Raw genomic sequence first — 13,096 nt, 5'->3', positions numbered from 1 at the left:
TGATGAGTTAGGATTCGAGAACACCACCCAATGTACAATCTGCCCCCACGGCTACTTCTGTCCCCACGGTAGTGCGACAAACCCCACTACGTCCGCGACCCCATGTGACCCGGGTACGTATAATCCAGACGAGGGCGCCGGTCATCAATATAACTGCAGGCTGTGCGACCAGGGAAGGTCCTGTCCCCTACCGGGATTGCATAATAGTTCACACCCATGTGCAGAAGGTATGTAGGAAAACAATTTATTTTTTTCTTCCTTGCTGTTCAGAAACATGCAGGCATGATATTTTTCAAATGGAAGTCAAAACCATCGGAAGAATCTTTCATTCTTTCATACGCTGTCCCTAACAGATGCTAGCCTTCAAAAATAGCTTTTCTCTATTATTATATTTTGTCGCCTAAAATTTTAAAACTTTTATACCTATTTTGTGACAGGATATTATTGTCCGAACGGGACCATTACCAACGACCAGTACCCATGCCCTCCTGGGACCCACACTGGATCAACAGCTCTCACCTCGTCTGAAGAATGCTCTCCGTGCCCTGCTGGGAAATACTGCAGCTGGGCAACAGGTGCGTTGATTGATTGATCTTTTCCTTACTGTATTGATTTTAAGTCGACTGCACTCCCAACCCCCTCTCTTAACAACAGCGACATTAGTCGACTGCACTTGTATTCCCTCTTCCTATGAGTCCACCAAGCTGACACAGAAAACCCCCACTCAAGCCTGAGCACAAAGGCCATTTGTAATAAAACTGTAGTTTTGTCAATAATAATAACAGTAATAATTAGCTGTTTTTATATCGCGGTTTTCACACTCGGAGGTCGTCCCAAAGTGCTTCACATTATTACCCCTGGTCACTGGGCCTTAATTCACTCCTTAAACCATCTCAGCTCCCTGGTGGGGAGTATACAGACTTGTAAATCAATTTGAAGAACCATCTCTGCCCTCAGTGAACCCTGGGTGGAGAGAAGCAATTATAGTTAAGTTTCTTGCTCAGGGACACAAGTGTCATGACCGGAATTCGAACCCACACTCTAATGAACAGAAGCACCAGAGCTTGAGTTCGGTGCTCTTATCTGTTTGGCCCTGACACCCTCCATACCCAAGCTTACCATCATTGGAAAGAGAAGGTTGGATCTTTCAAATGATGTTAAAAGAAAAGCTTATTGTTGTGTTGTAAAGTTTGCTGTCCCCAGTGGATGTTTATGTCCAAACAATTCTGTAACAAAAGGTTTAATAGACGATGTGACCTCTGACGTCACACGAAAACCATAACATGATTCGCGCGCATACCGCCGGGCAAAACCTTTGTGTTTTGGCAGCCAGTTAGAAAGTGTACGCAATCTTACTGTGACTGCGCAACTCAGTGCCCGGCGAAACATGACGTATAGAGTGTTTTGTCAACAGAGGGCGGTTTGAATGTAAACATAGGTCACATCGTCTATAAAATTTTCTCAGAAAAAAAAGCTAATAATTACAACAGGGAGCAAGTTCTGTTTTTAATCTTAAGTCAAATCCCAATTTAAATTGTTACATATTTTCCCTCTTCCAGGAGATACTGTTAACGGTCCCCAGCCCTGCAAGCCTGGTTACTATTGCCCTCTGCAGACGCCAAGCCCTGATCGGTACCCGTGTCCTGAGGGTACCTTCTCCTCAAGTTCCAACCTCACCAAGCCAGCTGAGTGTACAGATTGTACGGCAACATACTACTGCCTTGGTACGTACTACAACCTCTTTGCCAACATTTTGGTGGCATGGTTGGCTTGTGCATAAAGTGCATGCATCTCACCACTGAGGCCTTTCTATAGGCCTGTGTGAAAACAAACCTGTGAAAGTTTCATTTTAAAAGGTGGTAGCATTTTTGTGTACAGCGCCTTGGGGTCCAGTCATGGATGTAAGGCGCTTTATAAGCGTTGTTTATTATTATTATTATTATTATTTTGAAATATATTGCTGAAAAGCAGTTATGTTTGCACAGGAAGAATAAACTTTTATTGGAAAATACAATCTGAGAAATGTTTCATGCATGAACGTTTCTTAGATTTATGTGTTTGAGAATCCTTCTCTATAAAACCACATTCCTTTAACGATAATTGCTTCTCAAAACTGTCTACATTAAGTTCACAATTGAATCGGTACATGTACGTATTTTTTTATTTATTTATTACTATTATTTTTTTGTTCTTTAGACTATACTTATACAAGTTGGACAGGGGCTGTCAAGGTTATATACAGTATAAAAAATGTCATCTTGAAAAGTGTAAGACCAGACCCCTGCCAACAATAAAATATCATTTATAATTTTAAAAGGAGATTACACTCAAACGCTGCCAAAATCACACATTAGAAAACCTTAAACAAAATCAAATCCAGATTATTGCAAAAACAACAGCCAAAAAACAGTGAAAATCACAGAGCAATGTTTTCAGGAGAGCGGTGTTTATCTGTTGTACATGCTAAAATAATTTTCATCTCACTGAGATAAACATTGTTTATGTGAAATTACTTCACTCATTTCTCAAACATTACAGTACTGCAGCAAGTAATATTTTAAGGGAAGCTTTCTACTATCATTATCTTTGTAAGTTTAATGTAAATCTGTGGACTTTTGTATTTTGTGTCGTTCAAAAAGTACCCAAACCCTATTTAAAGATGATAAGCCTCACAAACTAATAAAATTATAATTCCTCCGAATTAAATCCGCACTTGTAGGATTTTTACCCTAGGGTGTTAAAAAAATCCTTGCCTTGAATCTCTTGCACAATTTCACACAAAATTTTGCTTGTGTGTGATGTCTTGATTAGGTGGAGAACCTACAGAGACAGGACCGTGTCCACCCGGTTACTACTGCCCAACTGGTACCCAGTATGCTGAGCAGTTTGCCTGCCCCAACGGAACCTACAATATGGATTATAGTCAGGATGAAGTCAGTGACTGTATGAATTGTACACAAGGTATGGAACTAGGCTACTTTGGGTTACTGGGTATAAGGTGGGTTAGGGTATTACTACTTCCCCATTGGCACCCATATTGATATATCTCAATGCACCTACAATATGGAATACAGTCAAGATGAAGTCAGTGACTGTATGAATTGTACACAAGGTATGGAACTAGGCTACTTTGGGTTACTGGGTATAAGGTGGGTTAGGGGGTTACTACTTCCCCATTGGCACCCATATTGATATATCTCAATGCACCTACAATATGGAATACAGTCAGGATGAAGTCAGTGACTGTATGAATTGTACACAAGGTATGGAACTAGGCTACTTTGGGTTACTGGGTATAGGGTGGGTTAGGGGGTTACTACTTCCCCATTGGCACCCATATTGATATATCTCAATGCACCCACAATATGGAATACAGTCAGGATGAAGTCAGTGACTGTATGAATTGTACACAAGGTATGGAACTAGACTATTTTGGGTTACTGGGCATAAGGTTGGTTAGGGTATTACTACTTCCCCATTGGCACCCATATTGATATATCTCAATGCACCTACAATATGGAATACAGTCAAGATGAAGTCAGTGACTGCATGAATTGTACACAAGGTATGGAACTAGGCTAGTTGTCTGGGTGTAAGGTGTGTTTAGGGTGTTGCTACTGCTCGATGGTACCCATAAAGGGTTGTGTCATCTAACGGCACATTTAGTATACAATACATTATTATTATTACAGTCAGGATAAAGTCAGTGACTGTATGAATTGTACACAAGGTGTGGAACTAGGCTAGTTGTCAGGTGTAAGATTGATTAGGGTCTTGCTACTGCTCAATGGTACCCATAAAGGTTTGTGTCATCTAACGGCACATTTAGTATACAATACATTATTATTATTACAGTCAGGATAAAGTCAGTGACTGTATGAATTGTACACAAGGTGTGGAACTAGGCTAGTTGTCAGGTGTAAGATTGATTAGGGTCTTGCTACTGCTCAATGGTACCCATAAAGGTTTGTGTCATCTAACGGCACATTTAGTATACAATACATTATTATTATTACAGTCAGGATAAAGTCAGTGACTGCATGAATTGTACCCAAGGTGAGAACTCAAGTTGTACAAAATTTCAAGAACTCACTCCGCGGTAGTGCAGTTAATAACGATCCTATAAGCTAAGTAGTAGTCCCAGTCGATTTTCTATACTTTCCACCCAGGTAGTAGTTAATAAGCAGGACAGTTCTTTTCAGAACTGAGAAGTCTCAAGAAATACCTGATAAATCTACTCCGGGGTAGTAAAATATATAGTAAGACAGTTCTCTAAAGAACAAACTGTACAAATTGTGTCACCGCAAACTAAATATATTGATCCCCGTTTGAATCTATCAGGTCATTTCTGCGAGTATGGAGTCAACGAACCTGAGGCGTGTCCACCAGGTACGTACATGCCTCAAGGTGTCGACGGCTTGGGGAACCTCATCGGTGAGACAGCAAAGTACCAGAGTGATTGCCTCGATTGCCCCGGCGGGTCGTGGTGCGGGTCGGCGACCTTCGACCCGAGCGACTGCGGCACGGGGATGTATTCCAAACCGGGCCAGAGCGTCTGCGTGACGTGCGAGGCGGGGTACTACTGCGACAACGTGACGACATCCCGCTGGGATATGCTGAACAATAAGAAGTGTCCCGCTGGGCTATACTGCACCACGGGGCTGAACGCTGTGTCTGAGGCTGAGAATTGTACCATGTCTCATTACTGCCCAGAAGGTAAGTAGGAATTTCAACATGATGGGAAAGCTTCATTGAAGACTTTTAAATTAAAAAAAAATTGTTGTGTGCAATTGAAAAACATTAAATATTGTAAGGAATCCATCTAGCATATAATAAATAAAAAAAAGATAAAAAAAAGGGGCATGCACAAAAGTTGGAATAATTGCTGGGTTTGGCCCTCAAAACTTGGAAACTTAACATCCTTTGGAGTGGGTGTTTACATTGAATTACTTTAAACCTTATAGTGGATGAGCAGTTAATCTGCCTTGAGAAGTCAGCATCCCTACTTGTTTGTGCATGATCTAACTAAGTACACTGTTTGGAAAAGGAATTACATGGAGATAACAGGTGTGAGTTGCCAAAGGAAAAGGATGTATTATTCTGACCTCTTCCTTTAAAGGAGCTTTCCTCTAAGCTTAAGCAAGACACTTAACCAAGATTACTTCGTAAAGTTGGGGAGGTAGCGCCTTCTGCTTTACCACTCAGGCTTCTGATGGATGATACCCAAGCCTACATGGACATCTGTATGGACTGTAAAGGGGGTTACCCTGTTTCAGCCCTAGGAGTAGATTGTACCCTACACATGTACACCTTGAAGTGGCCTTCAGGCCTTGTGTATCTGGGGACTTGGGAAAAAAAAAAAAAAAATGGGGACCAAATTCCTTTTGTATCAGTATCCACGCATGGCGCTTGCTCTAATGCAAAAGTATTCTCCCTAGGTGTCTTCTTTTAATAAATGTTCTTCTTCAAAATTTCTCGTTGCAGCTACGCCGTTCGAAGTAAACTGTCCAGTCGGTACCTACAACCCTACGACGGGTCTGGGAGACGTGAACCAGTGTACGGCATGCGACGCAGGCTACTACTGTCTAGAGGAAACCAACACTCCAGCTGGCCAGTGCTCCGAGGGTTACTACTGTCCAACTAACATCACCAACCCCTACAGTAACAACCCGGCCACCATCGGGTCGTACGGGCCCCAACAGGTACCACCATCCTTCCCCTACCTTGGCTCAGTTTCATAGAGCTGCTAAGCAAAACAATTTACTTAGCATGAAATTTCTTCCTTGATAAAAACAGGATTACCAACCAAATTTCCACATGATTTCCAGGATAAGCAACCAACAGCTGAATACCAGTAATAAGCAATATGCATTAAGTGCAAATTTGGATGGAAATCCTGTTCTTATCAAGGAAGAAATTTCATGCTAAGCAATTTTTTGTGCTTAGCAGCTCTATGAAATTGGGCCCAGATAATAGGCCTTGGTGCGGCCATCTTTATGTACTCCCATCCAAATCAATGTAACCATACTGAGGCTGGAAGGAGAAATAGTCTGGTTCCTTTTTGTACAATGAGTATAAGCATTCATTACTGTTTTTGGTTTCGGGAACTTGACCAATATGGTACATGTAGTAGCATGATAATGGTCTATTAGTGAAAACGTTGCTTTCCAATAGTCATATAAATTGTCTGCTCAGAACTGTAGGGTCTTTTAGTGCAATTTGTGGGTTTCGTAAAATTGCTTTTGCATATTTCGGAGCTCGTGGTGAATGAGGTTTAGTGGTCTTCAAAGTAATTGTTTAGCAAAAAGACACATTCATTATTTAAGTAAAACATTCATTTGTTGATTTTTTTTCTTCAAATTTGTTTGCATTTTTTTTAAGGCCCATTTGACATTTTGATCTTTACAAGTCTGAAATTGCCATTAATAGAGTTATAGATCTGAGCAATTGAAATGTAGTTTTAAAATGCCTTTATTTTTATAAAAGGTATTATACAGGATTTGTAAGAATAAAAAACATCAGTTCACTTTGAAAGCTTACTGATTATGAAGTTCATACTAGAACTGACGTTTCTGTGAAACATTCCCTCTGCAAATAAAGTCATATTCAAGAAAACTGTTTATGAAAACTTGGAAACATTTTCGTAGCCTGTCACAAATATTGTATTTTGTTATGAAATAAAGAAGTATCTAAATACTCAAATGAGATATTCCTTTTGGTCAAAATGAGTGAAAAGCTGGTGTCAGGATGCATAAATCTTTGCAAAGGACACAAGTCAGTTTTCCTGAAGCATTTCTTTCACATTGATGCCAACATTTTTATAACGCCATCCGGCCAAACACAGTAGGAGATGTTATGACCCCTCCCCCCTCTTCCTGCCAACATACCCCCCTTCTGACTTATCTTTGTTTCCCCCCGCTGTTTCCCTAGGTACCATGCCCAGGAGGGACCTACATTGACACCAAAGGAGGGCGCTACTTGGAGGATTGCATCCCCTGTCCGGCTAGCTTCTACTGCCCTCTGGGTACCGGCACTCCCATAGATTGCCCTCGTGGGTTCTATTGTCCGATGAATTCGTCCGTGGCATTCGCATGTCCGATCGGGAGATATGGAAATTCCTCCGGTAAGTTCTTAAAAACTCTAGTCTTTACAGGTCCAAGTGTCAAAAAACGACCTCAAAGAGTTGACCTACGTTAGATTGGTTCGTTTACAGTTTTCAAAATTGAACAAAGAGGTGCTCAGTCAGGCTCCTAGTGGATGATACCCTTGCTCCATCCTTACGGACTGTGAAGGGGGCAACCCTGTTTCAGCCCCAGGAGTAGGTGGCTCCTAGTGGATGATACCCTTGCTCCATCCTTACGGACTGTGAAGGGGGCAACCCTGTTTCAGCCCCAGGAGTAGGTGGCTCCTAGTGGATGATACCCTTGCTCCATCCTTACGGACTGTGAAGGGGGCAACCCTGTTTCAGCCCCAGGAGTAGGTGGCTCCTAGTGGATGATACCCTTGCTCCATCCTTACGGACTGTGAAGGGGGCAACCCTGTTTCAGCCCCAGGAGTAGGTGGCTCCTAGTGGATGATACCCTTGCTCCATCCTTACGGACTGTGAAGGGGGCAACCCTGTTTCAGCCCCAGGAGTAGGTGGCTCCTAGTGGATGATACCCTTGCTCCATCCTTACGGACTGTGAAGGGGGCAACCCTGTTTCAGCCCCAGGAGTAGGTGGCAACGTGCCCCTGGTGACAGTTGAATGAGGTTAGCCCAAATCAGTTAAGTGTAGCCCTAACATTAAAGTGGCCTTCCGTGTCCTTGTAATGTTGGCCAATCTCTCATAAAAATAAAATAAAAGAAAGTGTCTACATTTTAGTCTTAAAGGCACTGTACACGTTTGGTAATTGTCAAAGTCCCGTGTTCTCACTCGTTGTATCCCATCATAAGCATAAAATAACAAGCCTGTGAAAATTTGAGCTCAATCGGTCATCGAAGTTGCGAGAAAATGATGAAAGAAAAAACACCCTTGTTGGACGAATTTGTGCGCTTTCAGATAAAAACTATGTTACTTCAGAGGGAGTCGTTTCCCATGTTTTATACTATCAACAGCTCTCCAATGCTCGTTACCAAATAAGTTTTTAAGTTAATATTTGTTTTGAGTAATTACCAAGCGTGTACCTTCCCTTTCTTGATTGTCTTCAGGGAAAGACAAAATTGTTACGACAAAAATGAGATAAGTCTTTCTTTCTACCCAGGTCTCCCATCACTAGAGAGCTGCCCTCTCTGTGATCCAGGCTGGTATTGTGACGCCCCTGGTCTAACCACCCCGAGAGCTCCGTGCGATCCTGGTTTCGTCTGCTACGAGGGCGCTACATCATCAGATCCGACCGATGGGACGTTGGGAGAAGTTTGCCCTGCGGGAGGTTACTGTCCTCTTGGTGAGTGACCCCTGACCTGTAGATGTTTTCTTACTTTTATTTTTAATTTATTTTTACAATTTAATTTGTAAAATTAAAAAAATATTTTTTAAATAATTATTATTAATTTTGTTACCCCTTTCTGCTAGGGTAAAAAATAAAAAGAGAAAGGTAAACAAAAAAAGCCTATTTTTTTGCATTGCTATCATATTTCCTTTTTGTTTGGTAAGCAGTTGGAAAAAGCTAATTCTATTGTCTCTATAATTAGTGAGAGGCTCAATTCAATAAGATGTTTACTCCTTACTCTCTTTGGAAAACAACTAAATATGAGAATATCAGTTCCTAGAACGGTAACAAAATCAAAAGTTTATGAAATTGATTCCTTGTTAAAAGTTGCTTTGTGTATTCTCTTGTTGTTATTGTTATTGTTGATGTTGTTGTTGTTGTTGTTGTTGTTGTTTTGATAGGATCCTACACCAGTCTGCCGTGCCCACCAGGGACGTACAGTAACACATCGGGTGCCATCAATCACTACGACTGCTTCGATTGTGATCCTGGATTCTACTGCAGTAACGCAAGAACGCCAAGTAAGATGAAATGATCAGGGCCCAACTCACATCGTTTTGCTCGGCCATTTATTAACTGGGTCTGGGATGCCACATCACTTTGATGGATTTCTTTTTTAATTTTGCCTTACCCTTGACGGCCCCAGCTAATGAAGAGTTATTTCCGAAAAATTTAATAAATAAATAAATAAATAAATAAATAAAAACAATTGGCACTTACCGAAGCATATTATGTGCAAAAGCCAAGCGTATTTCACGGGTTGGCAGGGAATTTTTGTTTGTTCGCAAGCATATTATTTCAAGTTACTAGGCCTGTTTCCAAAGAACAAAAATGTAGACAGCAAAGTAGGTACATTTATATACATTGTGTTGATGATAAATAAATGATGGTGCTGTCCAATTTAGTGACATTTTATGACTGTTGGCTTGATACCATAGGTTGGCAAAAAAAATTTTTTGGCAAGGTGTATGGGTGAGGTCCATATCAGTTTATTGTATCCGACATGTTGATTTTGTATCCATGGGGTGTGTGGTGGGTGGATATATTTGGGGTGACCGAGGAAGCCATTATGACGACTGGTCATTAAAGGCAGTGGACACTATTGGTAATTATTCAAAATAATTATTGGCGTAAAACCTTACTTTGTAATGAGTAATGGGGAGAGGTTGATGGTATAAAACATTGTGAGAAACAGCTCCCTCAGAAGTGACCTAGTTTTGGAGAAAGGAGTAATTTTCCACGAATTTGATTTCGAGACCTCAAGTTTAGAACTTGAGGTCTCGAAATCAACCATCTAAACGTACACAACTTCGTGTGACAAGGGTAATTTTTTCTTTCATAGTTATCTTGCAACTCCGACGACCGATCAAGCTCAAATTTTCACAGGTTTGTTATTTTATGCATATGTTGAGATACACCGAATGAGAAGACTGATCTTTGACCATTACCAATAGTGTACACTGTCTTTAATTGGGGGGTGAGACTTGGGATATTGTTTTCAGATCCCCATCATAGCACATAAACATGATGTTACTGCAAACCAAATACACATAAGATTGTTTGCCAGTCTTTAACTAATCTTTGTCTACATCTCGTTCTACAGGTCCATCTGGTCCATGCAACCCAGGCTACTACTGCACCGGAGGGGCTCGAACCCCGAACCAAACCGTCACTCAGCCGGGCCACTACTCGGAGTCAGGCGCCACCCAGGAGACCCCCTGCCAACTGGGAACCTACATGCCCCACGACAGGGCGGGGGAGTGTTACATATGCGAACCTGGATTCTACTGCCCCTTCGAGGGCATGACTAATATGACTGTGTGCGAAGCTGGTAAGCCATTGCATAATAATAATAAGAATAATAATAATAAAAACAACTTGTAAATAAAGCGTCCTTAACCCCAAAGGGTCCCGAGGCGCTTACAGAGGTTAAAAATTTAAGCAAGTTAAAAAAAAAATACAGATCAATTTGAGATAAACAGATTTAGAATGCTTAAGAAAATTACAAACATCCAATAAAAATGAACAAAATTTAAGCAAGTTTAGAAAATTACAAAACAGTTGAAGGCTTTCTCCCTGTGTGCAAACCCACTTGTGAATACTGATCATCCTCTTAAAGAAAGGGATACCAGACTATTTTGATCTTTCAGGTTCGGTTTGGTGAAAGCAGCTTTGCTCGTACCAATACAATTGTGTGTGTGCATATTTTGACGACCAAGTTATATTTACTTTATTATTAGTAGTATTATTAGATCGTTTTAATCGATCAACTTCAACAAGTAATCAATAACCGCCCACTAACCTTTCTGATACCCCTACCCCCAACTTCTCAGGTCAATACTGTGGAGAAGGCGCTTTCACATTTGAACTTTGCCCTCCGGGTACCTACTCGGGCGTCAGTCATCAGACGCACATTGATAACTGTACGGATTGCGAGCAAGGGTACTACTGCAGTGAGAGAGGTGGTGTGACGCAGACAGACATGTGTGATGCGGGTCATATTTGCTTCAAGAACGCCCTGTTTGCAACACCTGTCTACAATAACGACTCGTCCGGAGGTAAGTCCTCACGTGAACTTTGATTTATGCGTACCCAATCAATACAATGTCTTGCTCCTTCTGGCGACTTCCTCAACACCAAGAAGCTGTTGTCTCAAGGAGCCACTTGACAAAGTTGTTTTGAGTTGAAGAAGACCTACAATCCCGGCCATATCTCGTTGGGGCCCCCTGCCCCCTTTCAATGTTGGTTCTCATTGTTGCACGGTCTTCTTCTGCGTTCCAGTCAACATTTAGGGGAAGTGGACAGTGGGTGGCCTAAGCATTTTGGCCGTTATTGTAGTTAGGCTCTTAGTCTAGCCAATATAACTCTGAATGAAAACCTTGCCTGAGCATATCCAACATGCTATGGCACAGAGCTGCACAGAAAGTTACACGAAAAAAAACCTAATCATTCCATGTTCTGGTGAGCCAGTTTAAAAGTCTCACTGATTACCAAACTCTTTTCCCTTTTTTGTAATTCTTAATATCTGTGTGATTGTTGTACAAAGTTTCTCTGATTGCAAAATGGAAATGTTGGCAGCTCTGCATGACATTGTCAATTCTAGTCAGTTAACCGATAGTCCCGGTCGTGACACTTGTGTCTTTAAGCAAGACACTTGACCATGATTGCTTCATAAAATTGAGGAGGTAGTGCTTTCTACCAGCCAGGCGTCTGATGGATGATACCCAAGCTTACATCATTATGGACTGTAAAGGGGGTAACCCTGTTTCAGCCCCAGGAGTAGGTGGTAACGGCCCCTGGAAAAAATAGAAAGTAGCCCACACCTTGGAAGTGGCCTTTAGGCCTTGTGTGTCTGGCAAATTGCATAAAAAAAAAAAACATAAAAAAAAAACAGTTACAGGCCAGGTGCCAAGCAAATACAAAAATGTATTGAGCTATTTTGAGTTGAGGATTTACGCTTTGGGACAAAAAGGGGTGCTGGACTTGTCATTTTTAAAGATTTTACAAATTCTCTCAGCCGCTGTACAAACCCCACCAACACACCTCAATTATTACTTTCTATTGTTCTATCAGGTCAAGTCATCATAACCTGGGGTGACCAGTGTGCGCAAGGTCATTTCTGCGTCCAGGGGGCGACCTTTATGGAAGCGTGCCCCAAAGGAACCTACCTTGATTTTGTGGGAGCTAAATCCGAAGCCGACTGCAAACCTTGCGGAGAAGGGCGATACTGCGACTCGACAGGAGCCGTAGCGGAGACAGGTCTGTAGCTCTTTTATTATTTGTTTTCATGCATTTGTTCAAACTTTACTCGGTACCTGGTCCCAATTTCCTAAAACTGTTAAGCAGAAAATATAACTTGACAAATTTCTTTGCTAAGCAAAGATTGCGGAGAAGGAAGGTACTGGGACTTGACAGGAGCCGTAGCAGAAAAAGGTCTATGTTTTTTTTTATTTATCTGGAGTCATGCATTTGTTGTTCAAACTTCACTAAAGTACCTTGGTCCAATTTCATCAAGCTGTTAAGCAAAAAATTTTGCTTGACAAATTTCTTTGCTGAGCTAAAAAATTAATAGGGCACCAGTCACAACAATTCAAACGTAAGTTAATTTTGGCTGGTAACCTGTTTCAGCTAAGCAATACTCTTCAGTGCTTAGCAAGTTTTTTGTGGTTACAGGCTTTTTGCAATTGGGCCCGATTTCATAAAGCCTGTATGCACAACAATTTGTTAAGAAAAACAAAAAAATGTTTAGCAACAAAAGTTTACCAGCCTAACAGTCACCATTGCTGCGACTGGTTTCTTTAGCAAAGAAACTTGCTCAGCAGAATTATCTGCTTTAAAAAAGCTTTATAGACCTTTATCATGGTGCAGCCATCTTGAATTTCTCCCATTGATTATTAGCATTCACTATTGTTATTCGATACGAGGAACAAGACCAAGATGGACGCACCATGATAAAGGTCTATAGAGATCTTTCTACAGGTTGTACTGAATCCTTGTAAATTTGGCTTTCATTGCTCTCATTTTCATAAAAGTTTGGCATAGTAGTATCTTGCCTTGCTTTCGTCCTCTAGGGCCCCGGTTCAAATCCCACCGGGGGCACTTTGTGGATTGGGCTTTCAGTCCCTGC

The 13,096-nt window shown here is 41.3% G+C and overlaps 1 protein-coding gene across 1 annotated transcript in view; it reads left to right on the top strand.

Moving 5' to 3' along the window:
- Positions 1-13,096, top strand: part of LOC117301698 — a 154,151-nt gene that overhangs the window by 22,574 nt on the left and 118,481 nt on the right. The window contains exons 17-28 of the mRNA XM_033785724.1: positions 1-227; positions 438-575; positions 1,560-1,724; positions 2,812-2,961; positions 4,342-4,716; positions 5,485-5,702; positions 6,931-7,123; positions 8,242-8,424; positions 8,871-8,990; positions 10,073-10,300; positions 10,803-11,027; positions 12,043-12,228. Coding sequence (XP_033641615.1) covers positions 1-227; positions 438-575; positions 1,560-1,724; positions 2,812-2,961; positions 4,342-4,716; positions 5,485-5,702; positions 6,931-7,123; positions 8,242-8,424; positions 8,871-8,990; positions 10,073-10,300; positions 10,803-11,027; positions 12,043-12,228 — 2,408 coding nt within the window. The remainder of the gene's footprint in view (positions 228-437; positions 576-1,559; positions 1,725-2,811; positions 2,962-4,341; positions 4,717-5,484; positions 5,703-6,930; positions 7,124-8,241; positions 8,425-8,870; positions 8,991-10,072; positions 10,301-10,802; positions 11,028-12,042; positions 12,229-13,096) is intronic.

Source organism: Asterias rubens, chromosome 17 (genome assembly GCF_902459465.1).
Source record: "Asterias rubens chromosome 17, eAstRub1.3, whole genome shotgun sequence".
Classification (NCBI taxonomy): Eukaryota; Metazoa; Echinodermata; class Asteroidea; order Forcipulatida; family Asteriidae; genus Asterias; species Asterias rubens.
The sequence above is the reverse complement of the archived record's forward strand: the minus strand, read 5'-3'. Positions and strand labels throughout refer to the sequence as shown.